This window comes from Heliangelus exortis, chromosome 28 (genome assembly GCF_036169615.1).
Source record: "Heliangelus exortis chromosome 28, bHelExo1.hap1, whole genome shotgun sequence".
NCBI lineage: Eukaryota > Metazoa > Chordata > Aves > Apodiformes > Trochilidae > Heliangelus > Heliangelus exortis.
The window spans coordinates 703529-724296 of record NC_092449.1 but is presented as its reverse complement, the minus strand read 5'-3'; the positions used below and the strand labels follow the sequence as shown (position 1 = coordinate 724296).

General features: G+C 45.0%; 1 protein-coding gene across 4 annotated transcripts in view; it reads left to right on the top strand.

Annotated features, from left to right (window-relative positions):
- The window catches only part of REXO1 (RNA exonuclease 1 homolog), a 41619-nt gene that overhangs the window by 6979 nt on the left and 13872 nt on the right, over positions 1-20768 (top strand). For all 4 annotated transcript variants that reach the window (XM_071727445.1, XM_071727446.1, XM_071727447.1 and 1 more), the window contains exons 2-8: positions 5915-7698; positions 11092-11193; positions 13433-13634; positions 16177-16340; positions 18274-18411; positions 19381-19504; positions 20613-20726. In XM_071727445.1, coding sequence (XP_071583546.1) covers positions 5915-7698; positions 11092-11193; positions 13433-13634; positions 16177-16340; positions 18274-18411; positions 19381-19504; positions 20613-20726 — 2628 coding nt within the window. The remainder of the gene's footprint in view (positions 1-5914; positions 7699-11091; positions 11194-13432; positions 13635-16176; positions 16341-18273; positions 18412-19380; positions 19505-20612; positions 20727-20768) is intronic.

Genomic DNA, 20768 nt, shown 5'->3' with positions numbered 1-20768 from the left:
TTCCAGCCCGGATGGTTCTGGGATTCTGTGATTTATCACCCATCTTGACCCAACTCAGTTGCTCTTTGCCTCCCAGTGTTGCTGCAGCACCAGAGCAGGCGGGACTGGAGATCCTTGTGGTGGCAGAGGAGTGTCAGAGAGGGTCCTTGTGTGGGTCTTGTTCTGCCTTTTGCATCTCCAGATGTAAGTGGTGTTGTGGGGGAAGCCGTGGCAGCCCCAGCTGTCCCCCAGGGCTGTCTGTGAGGCTGTCAGAAGGTGAAGCTGCCATAGTTAGGAGGCTTGAGGACTCTCTCCATGCTGCTTCTGCTGCCCCAGTGGCAAAACTGCTCAAAGTGGTGTTTTCTGTGACAAAGCAAGGTGTGCCCAAACCTCCTCTCTCAGTGAGTGTCCTGCCCAGGTGAGTTGTTCCCTGGTAGCACCCCCAGCCTGGCAGTGCCTTGGCCCACCTTGGAGCTGAGCCCTTGCTCCTGGGGCCACAGCTTGTCAGCAGTCTGGGCTGGCTGAGCTGGGAAAATGCCTCGTGGCTTCTAGGAGGGGGATGTCTGTCTGCTGGTGTCCCCTGGGGTGTCACCACCCCTCCCTGTGCTGCTGGTGACAGCTCTGGTGATTCCCCAGCTCAGCATCTGCACTGGGACAGTTCTGGTGTGGCTGGCAGCATCTGGTGAAACCAGGTCCTGAAGTTCAGCAGCCTTAAAAATACCATGGGGTGACTGCCCAAACTTTTTTTTAGTTGTGCTAATCTAAGGCTTTCTTTTTTTTGCTGCTTTTTTTCCACTAAAGAAATGACACTGCATGATGACACTGGCACCAAACGCCTCTTGTGGAGGAACTGGGGGCATAGTGAGAGGACTGGACTGGCTCTAATACCTCAGACTTTGCTCCCTTGATGCTCTTAAAGCAGCACAAGGTCATCTATGCTTTTATTCCTTAATTTTAATAATTAAATTTACTATTTAAAAAGAAAAATAGAAAAAAAATCATTAGGACTAGGGTTGCATTTAACATTGAAGAAACATTACTCTTAACTCCTCTTACCTGCCCTCCTGACCCATTTGCTCTAGATAATTATTTGAAATGTACTATTTTAAATCTAAGTGTTAATTATTTCCATGTGGGTGGATATTATTGTTAAATTAATTGTTGGAAATTTGCTTTTGGGTGCTTTTGGTGCTCACAAGTGAGGTCTGTGCCAAAAGCTGCCATTTCTTTTGCACTGTTTAATTCTGAAGAGCAGCAAAACTCATCCTGCTGGTAAAACCTTTTTGAAAACATTTTGTTCTTGAGAAACCACTGCCTCTTCTGTGAAGCATTGAGTGAAAAGCTGAAAATAATTTTCCAATGGTGATAATTTTTCTGTAATCACAAGGGTTGTCCATTTGCTAAGCAGTGGCACTGTAAACACAGGCAAGCTGTTAAACTAACAAAGCTCTTCTGATGACGTTTACATAAAAGTGCCTTTTTTTTTTTTTTGCCTTTTTTTTTTTTTTCCACCCCCCTCCAAAGAGCTTTCACCTTCCCCATCTCCTGATGAAAGCACCTTTTGTTGCCACCTCCAGGTGCCCCAGGAGGAAGGGTGGCTCTCAAAAGCATTTGCTGTCTTTTGGCCTGTGCTTGGCCAGCAAAACACCTTCTGTTTTGAGTTCCTAACTGCCCTGAAGATGAACATTTCTGGTTTTTGCCTCCCTTTTGTTTAGCAGCAGCTGGTGCTGCTTAGGGACTGGCACAGCAGAAGGGGAGGCAGTTGTCACCCACGTCCCACCTGGGCACAGGAGCTCAGCCCTGCAAGTTTGCAGTCATCAGTACTCCTCCTCCACCTGTGGGGTTATTTTCTGTATTTAAAGCATCTGAAGTATGCTTTCTGCTAGGGTCCTTGAGAAAAAGACATCTTTTTCTCCGGAATGACTCACTGCAAAATAAGTTCTGACATCAAAGAGGTGACCTTGCACTCCCATTACTCATTTAATGTCAGCCTTCTCCTCTTGCAGGAACAAGAAGGACCAGTGGAGAGCTCTGTAATCACCCAGCTCCACCTCAGAGCTGAGGCCTCGTTTCCCAGAGCCAACAAGACTTTAACCAGGGAAAGAAAAAACCCCAAACAGTAAACCTTGGGTTTTGGGGGAAGAATTTTGTTTAATATTTCTGTGTGCTCTGTGCTGAAATGGCTGCTTCAGGCATGGCTCAGTCTGATGCATTCTGCAGGAGCTTGCTGAGGTCCTGTGTAAACTCCTAATCACTTGTTTTGTGCTGTGTTGATGTTAACTCACCTTCTGGTAGCTCAGAAGGATTGTTTCATATGGCTGAGGTAGATTAATTGGGGAAAACAGTTTGGATTTTAAAGAGTGCCCTGGTAGCAGCTCAGTTCACAGTTCTATTGGGAGTTCTCAGCTCAGCTCTCATTATCTTGTGATTCTCAGAGGAAAGTGCAGGCTCTCAGTGTTACATCCCTCCAAAAAAGAGTTATTTCACTGCCTCACTTCCTCATTTTCCTACAGCAGAAACTCTGCAGACCTCTTGCATGGCAGAGGAGCAAACCTGGTGTCATTCACCTCTCCTGACCACTCTGGGGATGGAAATTGAGAGGAGTAAATGCAAAATCTGGAGATGACTTCAGAGGGGGGCGGGGGGGGCTTACAAGAAAGTTGGGGAGGGACTTTTGACAAGGGCCTGAAGGGATGGGACAGTGGGTGATGGCTTTAAACTGGAAGAGGGGGAGATTTAGGTGAGGTATTAGGAAGAAATTCTTTGGTGTGAGGGTGCTGAGCCCCTGGGTGCCCCCAGAAGCTGTGGCTGCCCCATCCCTGGCAGTGTTGAAGGTTGGATGGGGCTTGGAGCACCCTGGGCTGTGGGAGGGGTCCCTGACCATGGCAGGGGTGGCACTGGGGGGGCTTTAAGGTCCTTTCCCACCCAAACCAGTGTGGGTTTCTGTGACTCCTTTGAATTTTGTGTCCAGGTCATGAGAAGGGAGTGTGGAGTAGCTGGGTGTCTGCCTCTCTGGTACAGGGCTAAGTGGCTCAGAAATTCTTCCCTGACTTCCTTGAAGTATAATTAAGCACCCAAAAAGGTATCCAGGTTGTAGGTAGCATGGTTAATTTATCTGATTTTGGGGACTTTTGTGTATATGGCTCTCCATATATATATATATATATATATATATATATATACACACACACAGGTGTGTGTATGTGTAGGCATCTAAATATACAAGCACATATTTGTGTGTATATATATTTTATTTTTTTTTAATATATATATTTATATATAAATATAAATAAAATACCCATCTGCTCATGCTTCCACTACATTACCTGCAAATGCATCCTGGCCAAAGGTGACAGTCCTGATGGCTCTGGTGGAGCCCACTTACCCAGGAGTTTTTCATGGAAAAGGCAGCCTTTGATCAGCATCCCTTGGGTAATCCATCAGGCCTCCTGCCTGCCCACAAAAGAGCTCTTTCATGAGAGGAGCTCAGAGCCTGCTGGCATTCTCAGAGGTTACAATGGATTTTTACATCTGCTCATCCCATTGAAAGAAAATGTGCAAATTAGCTTTGTGCTGTAGCTGAGCAGCTGAGAGCCAGGCAGCAGGGCTGTGTTGAGCTTGTCTTCTGAGCTTGTCTTCTGCTTTCTCTGGATCCTGATACATTTAAAATCATTTGCTTTGCTGTCTGCACAAGGTGCCTTCTCTGTGGTTGGAGTTGGGTTTTTTTGATGTGATAGTGTTTGGTTTTTTATTTTGTCAAGTTTTAGCTCCAGCCTTTATGTTCTCACCTCAGTTTATAGGTAAACTGATATCTTTGCCTGCAAAACCACCAGGCTTTGAGATCTTCCCTAGTGATGCTTGTGCTAAATTTTAGGTCTTCATCTTGAGTTAGGGGCATTGTTTAGTTGCTCAGCATTGTACTGGGGAGGAGCAGATGCCACTTTTGGAAATGCTCTTTGTGTCTTGGCTGTCAAGTGCTTTGCTATAGGTGGAGGGAGTGTAAATGAATCAACTTTGGGGTTTTTTTCACTACATGTCTGGTCCTGGTCTTACTGTCCCTTGGAAGGTGGTGACATCATGCTGGGATTGCCCAGAGTCCCTGCTCAATCAGGGGATAATTGCTTTGGAAAAAAACCTTGCAAACCCAAGGGGGTAAAGAATGTTTTATGAAACATAATTTTTTTAATTATTACTTATTTATTTTTTAACTCAGTCTGTATTATTCTGGCTTGGAGGCAAGTTCTACCAACTGCTAGTTGGGTTCTTAGTGCCAAAGGCAGCTGCCTTCATGGATGCTCTCAAAATGGAAAAAAAAAACCCAAGCAAAACAAAACAAAAATTCAGTCTTGTGAGAATGGGAGAAATTACTCCCACAAACAGTGTCTGTTTCTGGCTGTTACAGGAAATCCTGTCATCCTTGTTTGAGTTTGGTTTTTTGCCCTATCTTTTATCTCTCTGTTTACTATTTTATTCTTTTCCATACTCATGGTGGAAAGCCAGTTTTGCTGCTGTCCTTGTAGCAAAGAACAAAAAGTTCCCCTGGAATAGCAGCCTCTGGGGACACTGTGATAAAAGAAGGTTTGAGAAGTGTTCAGAGTCAAAAAGCTGCCCTGGACCTACTCAGTGGCTCAGTGCAGGCACCCTTGTTGCTGGCTTTCTCCCCATCAATGCCAGCTTTTCAAGATGAAAAATTCTGTGATTTTAGAATCATAGAATATTCTGGGTTGGAAGGGACCCATCAGGATCATTGAGTCCAACTCCTGTATAGGGCACTCCAAGAATCACACCGTGTGCCTGAGAGCATCACCCAAAGGCTTTTTAACTCCAGCATCATCCAAAGGCTTTTTAACTCCAGGAGGTTTGATTCTGCCTCTTCTTTGGGCACTCTGCACCCCTGGGTCAGTGCCATGGGGCGGGGGTGGCCTTGGCAGTGCTGGGGTCACAGTTGCACCTGATGATCTGAAAGGGCTTTTCCAACCAAAATGATTTGATGGTTTTAGGATTCCTTTCATTTCCTTTTCACCAGGAATTGAAGAGGTAGGTGGGAGAGTTTGGGGTGGTGGAAAGTGGAGAGCATTTATGTTTGTGACAGCTGCTCAAGGGGAATGTTACAAGATGAGCTTTCACCAACCCTCCAGTTGTAGGTTTTCCCTTGGCATTTCCCTGTGGTTCCATGGGGTGGACCAGCCCTCCCCAAAAGCTGTGTCCTGAAGAGCTGTGGTCAAAATGTAGCCTTAGAGATGCCTGTGGGAGAGAGGCCAACAAAAGGAGTTCTCTGAAAAGAGAAATGTCAGACTGGAGTTTCTGGGTGTTCAATGTTCCTGTCTTGGAGGTCGCTCTGTGTAGTTGGGTCATGTTGCCTTGGGACTTGTAGTTTTTCCTTAATAGCAGTCAGTCAAAATAAGAGGGGGTTTTCCTGCAGCTGCCACGAGGAACACTGAGCTGTGAGGAATCTCAGAGGCTTTGGGCATTGGCATCAATAAATGAGAAACCTAATCCACAGTTTTCCTACTGGAATCCTCTTCCCTCCCTTGCTCACTTCATTGAATTAAGCAGATAATTCTGTGTGTACTCAGCTCCTCTTGGTCCTAATACAGTAATTATTCTTTAGTGCCCTGAAGAATACTTAATTTATAGACCTTTTCCATGAGTAATAAAAGCACTTTGTTAACAGACCTTTAGTCCTTAAGACCCAGGAGTAGTTTTGTAGCATCTCATCTATCCACACAGCTGCTGCAGGCCAGAGAACATCACTGGTGGCTTTTGCTACCAAATGTCTGCTGCGTGGTGAGAAAAGTGTGACTTTTAGTAATGGCTTTCAGTGTTGGCTTTTGATGAGAGCGGACATTAAGAAGGCCTTTTTTAAAAAACTTTACTCCACAGAAAATTTTGCCTAAATTGCTGGCAGTGAATAATTTTTTTCTTTCTTTTACAGAGCGAGGCTACGATCCCTACAACCCAGACCTTCCAAGGCCCTCCCTGGAGGCAGAGGATGGGGCTCTGGCTGACATTACAGATGTGACACCCAGTATTCTGGAGCTTGAGCTGGTCAACAAGGCCATTGAGGCAGTAAAAAACGAAGTTGAGAGAGAGCAGAAAAAGTATGAGGAGCTGCTAGAAACCACCAAGGAGGTTGGTGCTTCAGAGGCTTCCTCGCTCATTGCAAATTCGCCTGTGTCAGCTGCTGGGACACCAAATGATTCATTTACCTCCTTAGAATATAATCCAGGTAGCTACAACTTTAATAACAACTCAGACTACAACCCTACTCCTCTTGCTGCTGCTAGCCAGTCAAGTAAATACACTTTGGATGCTTCTCAGTCTAAAGGCAGCTCGCTGGAATACGTTCCCAAGGCTGTAGTACAGAATAAAAAATACAGCAGCACTGTCACCAACAATAAATATGTGATTGATGACTCGAAGCCTTCTACAGACTTGGAATATGACCCACTTTCAAATTACTCAGCCAGGCTCTTGGGCAAAGGCACAAACAAGGAGCCAAAGGGGTCGAAGAGGGGAAGGGTGTCTGGCTATGAGGAATCTTACTCTCCCTCACGAAAGAAGCTCTGCGAGGTGCTCGACGACTACGAAGTCTGTGCCAGGTTTTCTTCCTCTGAAGATGAGGCTGATGCAGAATATAAGGCAACTTCTGTCAGTTCCCAGTCAAAAGCTGGTTCTGAAAGTGAATCAAATGATGGGTTCCCCAACAAAGAGCAGAGCACCAAACCTGATGGCTTTGCTTCCCGGGACGGCAAAGAAACGGCAGCGCCGTATGGCATGGAGGAGCTTCCAGGCTCACAGAAGAATCTTGCCAAAAGCTTACCTGACAAGGATGCAAAAGCAGCAAAATTGTTCTCTGGTAAGAACAACCAGGAAATTGAAAATAAAAATAAAGACTCAATAGACAGAACGAAAAAGAAGAAATCAGATGTCAGTAAAACGCCCGGGCTCAGTGAGGTCGGTAAGAAGGAGAAGAGTAAAAATACAGAAAAAGACAAAGTGCTCAAGAAAGAAGAAAAATTAAAATCCAAGAGTGAGGAAAAAAACTGTAAAGAAAAAAGTGTCAAAGTGAAAACTGATGGGACTTTAAAGAAACCTGAAAAACAAAAATCAGAAAAAGTAGATGGGCTTAAGAAAGAAAAGTCCAAGTCTGGCAGCAGTAGTTTAGGGAAAAGCAAGAGTGAGGGTGGCATCAAAGGCTCGAGTATGGAGAAGCTGGGCAGCAGCAAGAAAGACTCCAAGCTGAAAGCAGCTGACTTGAAAAATGGGAAGGAGACCTCTGGTCGTAAAAACAAAGAGAAAGGGACCAAAACTCCACCCCGGGAGCAAAAGAAAGAGAAGTTGAGTTCTCCAGGAAAAGGAGATCCAAGGAAGGGTCGGAAGCAGAGGACTTTGAGTCACGTTGACCTGTTTGGTGATGAGAGTGGGGATGATGATGACAAAGGACAGCCTGTGCCCTCCACCTTGCTTGATGTCAGCTCAGACTCGGATGGCAGTGACTGTGACTCAGCCTCTGAGAGTGGAAAGGAAGGAGCAAAGAAAGTGAAACGCTCTAAATTGTCAAAATCACCCTCATCTTCCTCAACATCTGATGACATTGATTATTCCATCCTGGAGAAAGACTTGGACTTTGAGTCGGATCCAATGGAAGAGTGTCTGAGGATTTTCAATGAATCTACAGATGTGAAAACTGAAGACAAGGGAAGGCTGGGGAAACAGGTAATGCTGCTTTGGGTTGGGTGGTTCTCTCTCATCCAAATGTGTAAGGATTCTGGTAGATTCCTGTAGAAGCCAAGAGGGAAATCACTGTCACTGGGAGCCATTGGAATGGTCTCCCAGGCAAAGTGGTTCCCCCACCTTGGAAAGTTTTAAGTCTCAGCTTGATGGGGTGCTGAGCCATCTGACATAAAGAATCCTATTAGAAGGGGTGGACCAGATAATCCTGGTTTAGTGGTGTTGGTTGTTTCAAGTGGCTGAAGAGGGCTATGGAGGGAGACTCCATATGTTGGAAATAATCTCCTCCCTGTCCTGAAGAGTTTGTACCTGAATTTACCTGCTGAGTTGAAAGCTGCTGTGAAATGGGAGGATTCCACTTTAGATTCCAGGGTTATCAGTTACTTCTGTTTCTCTCTGGCCAATTAACCAGGGTGGCCTGGATGGCTGGAGAAAAACCTTCAGAGGTTGTTGTTGGTGTTTCAAAGCTAATCTGAGTTTGCTATTCTGAGCAATGCCTTCTTAGTATGTCCTGGTTTAAGGAACACAGTGCCAGGCAGAACCAGGACAATGTGTTGGTGCAAGTAAGTTGATGTGGTTGCCCCTGGACATGATGGAGACTCCCCCTACTACTCTTTCCTATTTTAAATGCACACTGTGGATATTTTATGAGAATTTGTGGGTGTCTCAAAGGTGATAAAAAGAAGAAATGGTGGGTGGAATTTCTTTGAGAGGTACAAGGGGTACAAAAAGGCAACATTTACATAAAAAGGTTTCTGCCAGTGACTGTGAGGTGGTCACCAGAGTGTGCAAGACCCTAATTTTCAAACATAAAAGCAGAACAGAGCAAGTGAAACAGGCTGGCAAGAAGCTGCTGGCAGTGATCCTCCAACAACCTCTGGGGCAGGGAATTGGCAGCAGGCAAAACTCCTCCTTCATCTCCCAACCTCTGAGCCTGAGTGGGCAGCAAGGGCAAAGCCCTTGATCCTGGGAGTGTGGGTGTGTGTGGGCAGGGCTGTCTGACTTGCTGTCTGAACCAGCTGGCCCAGGGTTTCTGGCTGGGATGATTTTGCTTCCATACGGAGCTGGTGCTTGAGGAATTGGGTTGGAAAGAGCTTTTAGAAAAAGGTGCCAAATTTGGCAAGGTTGAGAAAAAGCCTGAAGCACTGGTAGTGCTGTCTACCTGGCACTTCTGGCTGCAGAGGTATTGGGGTCACTGGGTCAGCTTTGTCACCTGGGAGGTTTAATGGGGTGACAGAATGGGTACCCCCTGTGTGCCTGGGGACAGGAGGTACCAAAGGATGAGTCTGGAATTACTGAGTGCCTTCAGCTGTCATGCCCCAAAATAATGGAGGTGCTGGGCCCCCTCAAAGCTTCCAGTGTGTTCCAGTTCCAACCTCTTCAGACACAGCAAAGCTCTGGGATTATTGGGATTTTGATTGGGAAGAGGGGCAGGGTGAGTGCAGCAGGAACCCCCCAACTGCCTGGGGGAAAGCCAAGGTCTCCTGAGGTTTTTTTTGTTGACTTTTATTACAAATGTGGCAGCAGGAGTTGGTGCTGGTTTTCAGGCTTTTGTCTGGTGGATGAGTAAAGTGGCAGGGAACAAAATTCTTCCATACATGAGCATCTGTACGTGGAGGACCCAGTGAGCCAGGTTCTGCAGTGTGGGGAGGAGTTTGTCTTTTGGCAGGAAAAGCTGCCCTGGTGAAGCCTTTTGCTGAACTCTCTGTTGCAATAATGTCCCTGATCTGTTCAGAGAGAAGTCTGTGCTGCTGACAAGTAAAGACCTTTTTAGGCTTGTGTGAAGTGCTTTGGTAGAAGAAACTTGAGTGTAATGATTTTCTTTTGAACTATTAAGCATTACTTGATTTTGCTTGTTTAAAATTATTTTTTTTTCCTTTAGCATTTAGTATAATTCCCAGCTAGGAACGAGCACTTTATTTTTGGGTTTGTTTCTCCCAGTTGCCTGGTTTAAATTGAAAATAGTATAAGGGCACACAGTCTATAGTGGGAAAACCAAATCCATTTCAAGCTTCCCATATGGGTTGAATTCAGCAAGTGCTGAACCAGGGGCTGCCCCTCTCTGCAAAGAGTGAACTCCAGCATGGAGTGTTCACCCATCAGTATCCCCGTGGGGCTCCTCTCCTCATGCTGTACTTCATATCCCTGCACAAAAATTGAATTTCCTCCGGTTTTAGAAAGGGAGGAACAAGCCTTGGAGCAGAAGGGTTCTGCTTTGTGGGATGGGGTGTTTGGAAGTACCTGCCTGCTTCCCCCCTCTGTTTCTGGTGGGTGGGATTGGTCACAGGGAATTTTTTTGTTGTTGTTTTTGGAATAATTATCCAAATAATTTGTATTTCAGAATAATTTGGAGCTCGTGTCTGGTGTCAGCAATGTGCCCATCCAGAGGGCAGGTGTGTGTGGGCAGTGTGGTGGAGGGGATGGCTTCGTGAGGGTTCCTTTATTGGAACTGAATAAATATGGGACTGAATTAACAGACTTCCTGTGTTCCTAGAGAGCAAAGTGATTCAGTGGGAAGTGCTGATCCAGAGTGTCCTGGTGGTGATGAGCCTGAGCTCCTCTCTGCATCCACCCTTCAGCTGAATTTCTAAGAGGTTGTCAGGCTCCTCTCTGCTCAGAGCTTTGCCAGGGGCTTTGTTGGAAAACTGAAAGCAAGATTGACTGGAGAGCAGCTGGAGTTCTGAAAAGCAGACTTTAGAAGTGTGTTTTGTATAAGTGAACAGCCCAGGCAAATATAAAGAAGATTTTTTTTCAAGTGGTTTCCCCCCCCCAGCCCTGGGAGCAAGTCTGAGATGTTAGCTCAGAGGGAGCTGGAGCAGTGCTGGTTCTTCCTCCAGGGTTTCACACACAGATGTTGCACCTGGGGATTTGTCACCACAGTTTTTCTGCAGCTGTGGCTGGGGGTAACAGGGCAGGGAAACATTTCCCTAAACGGAGAAATGCACCGGGGTTTGGTGCCAGGCAGGTTTTCAGGACCTGCTCTGCCTGGGTGTTAGACAGGGGCAGGAATAATGGCTCCTCTGCCAAGTTCCTACAGAAATAAAGGAACCCAACCCTGCTGGAACTGAGGAATGCTGTGAAAGGTGAGGCTGTGAGCAGCCTGCAGGAGGAGGGGGGTGTGGAGGCTCCTGAGGGGTGGGTGCTGTCCTCAACCAGGCCATGGTGGTAACTCTAATCCTGCTCTTCATTGGCTTTTTTGGTAGTTCTTGGGGCTCAAACAAGGTTTGTTTCAGTAGCTCAGCAGCTGAACCACATGTTGTTCTCAGCTGCCACCTGCAAGGACTTTCTGTTAACCCAAAAAGAGATTTTTCAGATCTCTTCGTCGAGAGGGATCTTCGAGTCTGTTCAGTTTTGGGAGCTTGTTCTTTTGTTTTCCAGCCATCCAAAGAGGAAGGAAATGAAGAAAAGACAGAAGATAATTTAACTACTTTGTTTCCTGGCCAAAAAAGAAGGATCTCTCATCTTGTCAAACAAGGAAATGTAAGTGCAGCTCTTAGAAGCAAAAGTTTAGATTTTCTGAAGTGAGGATTCTGTTCTGAGGCTGGAAAATGAGGCAGTCCCAGGTCCAGGCAGTAGCATGGGAGTTGTTTGCCCTGGAATCCATCTGTGTCAGATTTCTTTCCTCCCCTTTCTGATTTCTGAAAGCCATAGTTTGTTATCTGTTACAAACAGCAGCAACACTGATAAACTTTCATAAAACCAAGGGGAAGCTGCAGAACAGCAAATGGGCTCTGCACCTTGAAACTCCTTGTGATAGATTGAGGTGTTTATTTTTCTACAGTCCAGCTTCATCCATTCAATCACTTAGATAAAAATTAGCTGGCCACAAGGTCAGTCAGTATCTGTTGATAATTTTCTTTTTCTTGTGGAGCTAAGAGATAGCTGTAGAAATTCTGTTGAATCTTTAAAACTCTTACTTTCTATCTCTTCTGGATCAGCCAAGATACCAACAGTATCTTGTTTGATCCTCTTTTTTTCACCATTGGGAAAACACTTTACAGAGGGGAAAAAAAAAAAAAGGCAAAGGAGGCATTCAGATTTTTTTTATTTCTTTCTCACTGGGATTTTGATTCATGTTTTTTCCAAGGGTTTAATGTGTTTCCCTCCAGGTGCTGAGAACAGATTAGTCAGTTTTATGTTCCAGCAGGATGAGTGGAGACTTACACACTGATTTGAGCTGGGTAGTCCAAATTAATTGTTCTTCCTTTCCTCTCTGCCTAGAAAAGGTTTCTTTGCTTTTAATAATTTGAAGCCCTGAGGTCAATACAATGGGTTTTATTTAACTACATCTCTTCAGCCAGTTCATGTGTTTTGATAAGGGCCCTTTCTTCCAAAGTGAGGAGATAAGAGACTGAAGCAAATGGATTGGAAATTCATTAACTCAAATATTTATTGTAAATAGGTGCCTTTTAGACACGTACAGATCTTTAAATACGTTTTCTTAATGTGACAGCTGATCCCAAAATGCTTTCCAAAGACCTGAGCCCCAGCACAGCCACTGCATGGGCAAACAGAACCAGTCTGGTGCTCTCAGCAGATCTGCCAAGTCTGTGCTGCTTGTCCTGCACAGAGCTGGGGCTTGAGCTTTGCCTTGTCCCTCCAAGCCTGATGTTTGCTCAGACTTCCTTGGGATTCAGAGCTCAGGGAGGAGGGAGCTGAGTTCTGGGTGAGCTGTCAAAGGAAATGGTGGGCCAAAGGAATTGAAGGTGAGGCAGAAAATGAGTATCCTGTCCTGCTCGGAAGTTTGTAATTATCCAGGAGCTGCTGTCAGCATCAGAGACCAGGAATGCAGGAGGTGCCAGCTTGTCCCCAGTTTGTGGGCTCAGAAAGGCCACAGTACACAGGGCATTGCAGGAGGAGAGGAGAGGCCCTGATCCTCAGATTTCAAAGCTTATTAAGCAGCAGAGTGAAGTTTGCACTTTTGCTGCTGGGGAACTTCTCTCTTTTGCTGACATAATTTCTGGCACCTTTCCTGCAACCTAAATTTGGACATGAAAGGCACCGTGTGTACCTTCTGTGTGCTGGTAGCAGCTGAAGCAGTGAGATGCCTCTGGAAGCAGGCAGGGGCAGAGCCTCTTGAGCCTCAGAGCTCCCTTTCTGAAGTGCTCTCATCTCATGAATATGCATAGGGGAGACTTCTCAGTCCTTACAGGAACCGGAGACCTGAACCACCCCCCTGAAGCACCCACCTGAAGCACCCCCCTGAAGCACCCACCTGGCTGCTGGGTGGATGGTGCTGGTCCTCCAGCATGGGGAAGGCAGCTGGAAAACTGAGCATGGTGCAGCAGAGGGAAATGGAGGATTGCTGGTGCCTTTTTTTAGTATAAACTAAACAAGTGTGGAGCAGGCAGCACGAGGCTGGATTCATTTCCTCAGGCAGGATTGTGAAGTATTGTCAGAGTCTAGAAGGCATTTAGGGAACATCATGCCATCAAACAAGCCCTTCAGATCCCACCCACCAATTTAGGAACACGCCAGAATGCTGGGAGGCCTTGCCAGAGGCTGAATCATTCTTGTCCTGCTTTTGGAGTGGGTGACTCAAACTATTATGCTCAGGAAGACATTTGGGATCGTTTCCTCTCAAAAACCTTGTCCTGGCTGAGGAGTGGAGGGGAAGGGACCTTCCTTGGGTGAATGGAAGGCAGATGGGGGGGCTTGGGGGTGGTTGGGGGATGGAGTGAGTGAAGGTGCTGTCTCTAACCCCTCTTTGTCTGTGCAGGCAGAGGTGCCCAGCAAGCCGCTCGTCCGTCCGTACCGTGCCCCCAGTGCCCAGGAGGTTTGTTACCAGAGGATCCAGCTGGCTCAGCAGCAGGCAGCACAGCTGGTTGGGGCTGGGCAGAAGTCCTCTCTTTCTTTGCCAGGAGAAAAGAAGAGGATTGCTCACGTGCCAAATGCAGCCCTCTCTGCAGCAGCCAAACAAAGTAAGGCAGGGGGGTGACTGGGGATTGCTGCCCACTGCCTGGTACCACACACTGCTGGGTAAAGCTCTCCTGAGCAGGCAGCAGGCACACAGCTGTCAGGAGCTGTGAGCAGTGGCTGTCACTTCAGTCTTTCCTTCCACTGACCACTGGAAGATCTTTCCCTGGAAATTCTGTCCTGTTCTGAAAAGCAAAAGACTTGACCTAGAGCCCCATTCCCCTCTCTGCTTCACCCAGCACCCTCACTGCACAGAATTACAGAATGATCAGAGTGGGAAGGGACCTCTAGAAATCATCCACTCTACTTCAGCCTCTCCTTTTTCTGTTTCTTTCTTTCTCTCTTTCTCTGTTTCTCTTTCTTTCTCTGTTTCTCTTTCTTTCCCTGTTTCTCTTTCTTTCCCTGTTTCTCTTTTTTTCCCTGTTTCTCTTTTTTTCCCTGTTTCTCTTTTTTTCCCTGTTTCTCTTTTTTTCCCTGTTTCTCTTTTTTTCCCTGTTTCTCTTTTTTTCCCTGTTTCTCTTTTTTTCCCTGTTTCTCTTTTTTTCCCTGTTTCTCTTTTTTTCCCTGTTTCTCTTTTTTTCCCTGTTTCTCTTTTTTTCCCTGTTACTCTTTTTTCCCTGTTTCTCTTTTTTCCCTGTTTCTCTTTTTTCCCTGTTTCTCTTTTTTCCCTGTTTCTCTTTTTTCCCTGTTTCTCTTTTTTTCCCTGTTTCTCTTTTTTTCCCTGTTTCTCTTTTTTTCCCTGTTTCTCTTTTTTTCCCTGTTTCTCTTTTTTTCCCTGTTTCTCTTTTTTTCCCTGTTTCTCTTTTTTTCCCTGTTTCTCTTTTTTTCCCTGTTTCTCTTTTTTTCCCTGTTTCTCTTTTTTTCCCTGTTTCTCTTTTTTTCCCTGTTTCTCTTTTTTTCCCTGTTTCTCTTTTTTTCCCTGTTTCTCTTTTTTTCCCTGTTTCTCTTTTTTTCCCTGTTTCTCTTTTTTTCCCTGTTTCTCTTTTTTTCCCTGTTTCTCTTTTTTTCCCTGTTTCTCTTTTTTTCCCTGTTTCTCTTTTTTTCCCTGTTTCTCTTTTTTTCCCTGTTTCTCTTTTTTTCCCTGTTTCTCTTTTTTTCCCTGTTTCTCTTTTTTTCCCTGTTTCTCTTTTTTTCCCTGTTTCTCTTTTTTTCCCTGTTTCTCTTTTTTTCCCTGTTTCTCTTTTTTTCCCTGTTTCTCTTTTTTTCCCTGTTTCTCTTTTTTTCCCTGTTTCTCTTTTTTTCCCTGTTTCTCTTTTTTTCCCTGTTTCTCTTTTTTTCCCTGTTTCTCTTTTTTTCCCTGTTTCTCTTTTTTTCCCTGTTTCTCTTTTTTTCCCTGTTTCTCTTTTTTTCCCTGTTTCTCTTTTTTTCCCTGTTTCTCTTTTTTTCCCTGTTTCTCTTTTTTTCCCTGTTTCTCTTTTTTTCCCTGTTTCTCTTTTTTTCCCTGTTTCTCTTTTTTTCCCTGTTTCTCTTTTTTTCCCTGTTTCTCTTTTTTTCCCTGTTTCTCTTTTTTTCCCTGTTTCTCTTTTTTTCCCTGTTTCTCTTTTTTTCCCTGTTTCTCTTTTTTTCCCTGTTTCTCTTTTTTTCCCTGTTTCTCTTTTTTTCCCTGTTTCTCTTTTTTTCCCTGTTTCTCTTTTTTTCCCTGTTTCTCTTTTTTTCCCTGTTTCTCTTTTTTTCCCTGTTTCTCTTTTTTTCCCTGTTTCTCTTTTTTTCCCTGTTTCTCTTTTTTTCCCTGTTTCTCTTTTTTTCCCTGTTTCTCTTTTTTTCCCTGTTTCTCTTTTTTTCCCTGTTTCTCTTTTTTTCCCTGTTTCTCTTTTTTTCCCTGTTTCTCTTTTTTTCCCTGTTTCTCTTTTTTTCCCTGTTTCTCTTTTTTTCCCTGTTTCTCTTTTTTTCCCTGTTTCTCTTTTTTTCCCTGTTTCTCTTTTTTTCCCTGTTTCTCTTTTTTTCCCTGTTTCTCTTTTTTTCCCTGTTTCTCTTTTTTTCCCTGTTTCTCTTTTTTTCCCTGTTTCTCTTTTTTTCCCTGTTTCTCTTTTTTTCCCTGTTTCTCTTTTTTTCCCTGTTTCTCTTTTTTTCCCTGTTTCTCTTTTTTTCCCTGTTTCTCTTTTTTTCCCTGTTTCTCTTTTTTTCCCTGTTTCTCTTTTTTTCCCTGTTTCTCTTTTTTTCCCTGTTTCTCTTTTTTTCCCTGTTTCTCTTTTTTCCTTCCTTCCTAGGCAGGCACAGGAGGGAAGTGGCAATTAATGCTGCTTTGGATCCTTTGTAGTTGGAAGGGCTGTGTTTAGGTGATGGGCAGTTTGTGCTTTGTAGCTGACATGGTTACAGCTTTAAACTCTGCTGCCTCAGCATCCCAAACCAAGCAGAAATGAGGGAAGTTTCCTGGTAGGAGGTTCCTTCATCCTTGCCTGGAAGGGGCTGAATTTACCCAGTTTGTATCCCTTCCCTTTCAGAAAAAAATCACAGCTTGCAGGATGTGCCTTTTACAGTCCCTTCATTCTTGCAACTTGAAGCCCCGTGGAAGGATTCGTCCCTCAATCTGGTTTCTGGTTCTTGCAGGCCTTATGAGTGGCAAGACAAGTGTTGGTGGCAGGAGTGTCCCAGGTTCCAGTGACCCTGATGCACCCAGCCTGTCCCTGAAGGCTTGCACCTTGGCTGGGATGGCCTCAAAGACCACCAGCACCATCGTGCCCAAAAGGATAGCACATGTGCCCTCCTTACAGGTAAGGGACTGGGAATCTTCTGGTCCTTCCCCACTGAGGGTTCTGTGTTTAACACCCTGTGTTTAACCATGCTGCTCCAAACTCTCTGGAGTGATGTTCTGATTTGCTTGATGAAGTGGGTTTGTTTCTTCCTGTGGTTTTCCTCGAGAGCATTGTATAAAAAATTAAACACTGGAAGGGCAGGAGCTTAAAAAGAGAGAAATACTTAAGTGCTGCTCTGATCTCTTTGAATATTGATCACTCCTCTTCAGTCTGAGTCCTATGTGTGCTGCTGCCTTGGTGTGTGGCTTGTTGTGGCAGGGACTGGGAGCCTCTCATGTTCCAAGGACAGGGCTGGATTAATTCCTGGGCTTTGTGGGCTGGACTGAGGGAGGGGGTTAGGAAGGATGTTCCACTGTGACCTGTGGAGTTAAAATCTGATCATTTAAACTTCATGCTGCTTTTAAGATTTAGGAGGGGAAAAAAATCATCTTACATCTTTTAGCAAAGCAGCCCTGGAGGTTTTTAAGAGCCTGAATGTGGCACTGAGTGCCATGGGCTGGGAACCACGGGGTGAGTGGATCAAGGGTTGGAGTTGCTGATCCCAGAGGGGTCCTTTCCAACCTGGATGATTTTGAGATTTTGAGCCCCCCCCTTTACCCTTGAGCCCCAGAGAACTTGTCACTTGCTAAAACAACTCAGAACAGTGTTCCTCAGGTGGGTACCATAAGAAGCTGGAGTGGTGGCAAGGAATGTGGTTAGTGCCAGGATTTTATTAAAAATGTCTTTATTGATGGTACCTTGTGTCAAGACCTGTTGTAATGTACCCCTGATAATTTCCGTAGAAGTGAAAAGTCATTTTTTCACTTCCTCACCTAAAAAGCTGCAGTGCTAAGATGCAGTTTGAAGCTGATTAAAAAGAAAAGAAATAACTGCAGGGACAAAATATTTACCAGTGTTAGAGAGGTACTTAAGAGATGGTATTAGAAGCTGAGAAAAGAAAATCTATGTAATGAAAATGACCCAATCCCCTTGACCAGGGCATCAAAGTGGGAGTCTGATGAGGTCATTTTCATGAGCTCTCCCTGTTGAGAGCAGCTTTTCCCCTTTGAAGGTTCTTGCATCTTCCACAAAGCTCCTTTTATTTCAGATTGCAGCAGCTGCTTTGGTTTGTGGGTATCTCTTGGATAGGATGGAGGAAAACTGAGAAAACATTCGGGTGCTTTAGAGGTGAATGTGCAGTTTCTTCTCTGAAAAAGAGACAAATGTTGTGATTTGGGGGATAAACTGGTGTTAGATATAAACTCCAGTGGTAGTTGTGACTTGGCCAACGTACAGGTTTTTATGCATGGAGCACGTGGCATTCAGTTGAAGGGGGAAATCCTTTTGGGAGCAGCATGGTTGGCATTAAAAAAAGGCAGAAAAAACTTAATGCAGTCAAGTAAGAGGAATTCCCCCAGGAAGTGTGATGATTGAGCTGGCTGCCAGCCAGGCAGAACTGGGCCTCCCCTTCTCCCTTCACAGCCAGACTACCAAAACCAAAACCAGATCTGTCATGTACATAAATGCTGGGTTCATGCCTCCAATTCAAAGCATGGTGCTTGGTACCATCCTGATCTTGAATCTTTTTAAGTAAATATCATCATTTCCCTGGTCTGGACTGCTTGGATGTGTCATGTAGTGTGGTGACAAAGGCCACTGGGAGTCCTGGGCTGCTGGATGATTTGCATGATGAAACATGGTTGGGTTTTTGAAGTAATTGGAATACCAAAGGTGGCATAGAAGCTTCAAGTGCCATTTTGAGTTCCAAAAATGATGCATGTTATGTTTAGCTCAGAAAGGAAGTCATGGGACTATTAATACCAGAGCAGAAAATGTGAGAGTCTCCAAGCAATGTACTTGTGAAACCCTCAATAGCCTCTCTCTTTCCCCCCTCTCTCTGTCTCATCTCTAGAGCACCAGCTTACAGAGGCCTGTTATTCCCACAGAATTTGGTGCTAAAGTCCCAACAAACATTCGTCAAAGATATCTCAATCTCTTCATTGATGAGTGCCTGAAGTTCTGCTCCTCCTCCCAGGAAGCATTTGACAAGGTCTGTACTGGTGCTTTTACCTCTTAGGAGTCAACTCAGTGAGGAACCTCTCCTGTCCTCACACAGCTCTGCAGGGGAGATTGGCATGCAGGAATTCCAGACTGGATGGACAACAGCAAGTCTCATTCCAGTGGGGGTTTCCAGGAGGAAATTCTGTCTTTCTTTGCACTGGAAAAGCATCCACAATCTCTGATAATCCTGGCAGAGGGAGTGGGGCAGTGTGTGTATGGTTGGGCTGGACAAAAGGGTTTGGTTTTTTTTTTTTTTCTTTAACACTTCCAGGGCCTAAGTGTTCAGCAGAGGGAAGTGTATGAGAGAGATGTAATCAGGGAACTGCTCCTTACAAACTGCAAGGAGTCTTCTAGCAGCAGGAATAATGTAGTAGGACTTCCAAAAGCACAACTTGAGAAGTGATGTTTTATTGGAAACCTTTGGCTATTAATGTTAGCCAGGCAAATGTGGCACCTTGGGTTTTGTACCCAAAACAGGTGCCAGGAGGATTTCTTCAGTGGGATTTCCCCTTTACAGCACCCTAGGGGGAACGTTCCTTTTGTATCCAAGGAGTGTCTGGTTACCAAACTTTTTTTTTCTTGCCTTTTAACAACTTGCACAGCTACCAGAGTGGGAAAACAGCCTTTCCCAGGTAGTTCCAGAGCCTCAGTGTCAATCTGTCAGGAAACCTTTTACACAAAAGAGCTTCTTCAAGCACTGTTTAAAACACAAATTATTTTCTTCTTTTATTTGCCTAAGCAAGCCCCAGAGCCAGTTTATATTTGTCCCATGTTCCACTTGATTCCAAGCAACTTTTTTTTTGCTCTCCTATCTGCGTTCATATTTTTTTTGCTCTCTTATCGGCTCTCTTTTTTTTTTTTTTTGCTCTCATGTTGTATTTTAAGAGCCAAAGGTTTTTTTTCTGCTCCACAAACAGCAGTGGAAGGAGTCTGTAGTGATGGATGGCATTGTTTGCAGGCTCTGTCAGAAGAGAAGGTGGCATATGAACGTAGCACCAGTCGTAACATCTACCTGAACGTGGCAGTGAACACCCTGAAGAAGCTCCGAAGCCTGGTGCCCAGCTCCCCCTCCAGCTCCAACAGTAGGTACCACACCTGGGGTTTAATAACCAGAGCCCTGCTTGGCTTAGAAGCCACGGAGAGGAACTTGTTGAAAAGACAGAGCCATTTCTCAGAAGCATTATGCTGAAAGGCAAACAACTCCAGTTAGCTTTTTATAGTCTGGCAAGCTTTAATGGGCCTTCAAGAGGCAAGTCCTGCAATGCTTTGTTGGCTGTCTGAACCTAAATGGAGATAATGCCACATGGATTTTTTTTTTTTTCTTTAGCACAAGTTCTTTAAAATGAAAAGCCCTGCTAATGGAGTAACTTTCACATGATGCCTTCAAAGTGATAGACTCGTCCATCACCACAGAAATCTGTTACACACATTAAGCTTCAAGAGAGAAACGAAGGAGGGTTAAGACATTTCATTATTGGCTCTCGAGAGGGTACATTAAACAATCAATTTGTGCTGTTCTTGTGAATTTTTTTTCCTGGTCTCTTCCCTTTTCTCCCCTCTGTCTTCATTACCTCCATGGCCATTAGTTAGAGCAGCTGAACTTGGGAGGCTGGCCTTTAGGAGAGGGCTGCCAGCTAATGATTAGTAAAAAGCACCTGCCTGCCATTATCTGATGTGCTGAGCATATTCTAGAGCTCTGAAGCTTCTTTCTAAAAGAAGTTGAAAGATTCAGTGTGGGAGTCTGGTCTGAAAGGACCTAACAACAAAGCTGCTCCTTGTGGGTGAGTGATGCCACCATCAGCATGTGGCAGGGTCAGGGTGCTCCTGTACTCAGTGTGTTCTTCCTGCTGGTCAGGAGGAGGGCTTGCTATGCAGAGGGAGCAGGTACAGCTACCAGAGGTTGCTGGGGAACTGCAGAAATGTCCTTGCTGCCTTAAAAAAATAAAAATAAAAAATTGCTGTGGTCTGACAGGGGAACCAGAAAGCTCCCTGTAGTGTTGGAACCAAAATGCCAGAGCACCACCTTAGCCATGGCAATTTCTGGAGCAGAGCAAGACTTCAAGAAGATAAATGCAGTCCTCCATTTGCCAGTGGGTAGTGTCCCAAACTGTAGGACTGAAGCCTCTAACTCTTTCTCAGCTGATTTCCTTATCTCTTTCCTGTTTTCCTTCTTCCCTCTTCTTGCTGCAGAATCAAGTAACAAGAAAGTGGTGTCCCATGAAGCTGTTCTGGGAGGGAAGCTTGCTGCTAAGACAAGCTTTACTCTGAACCGCTCAGGGAGCTTAAGAGCAGAGGATTTAACAGGTAAGACCCTGCTCCTAGGAGGCTGCAACCTGCAAATTACAG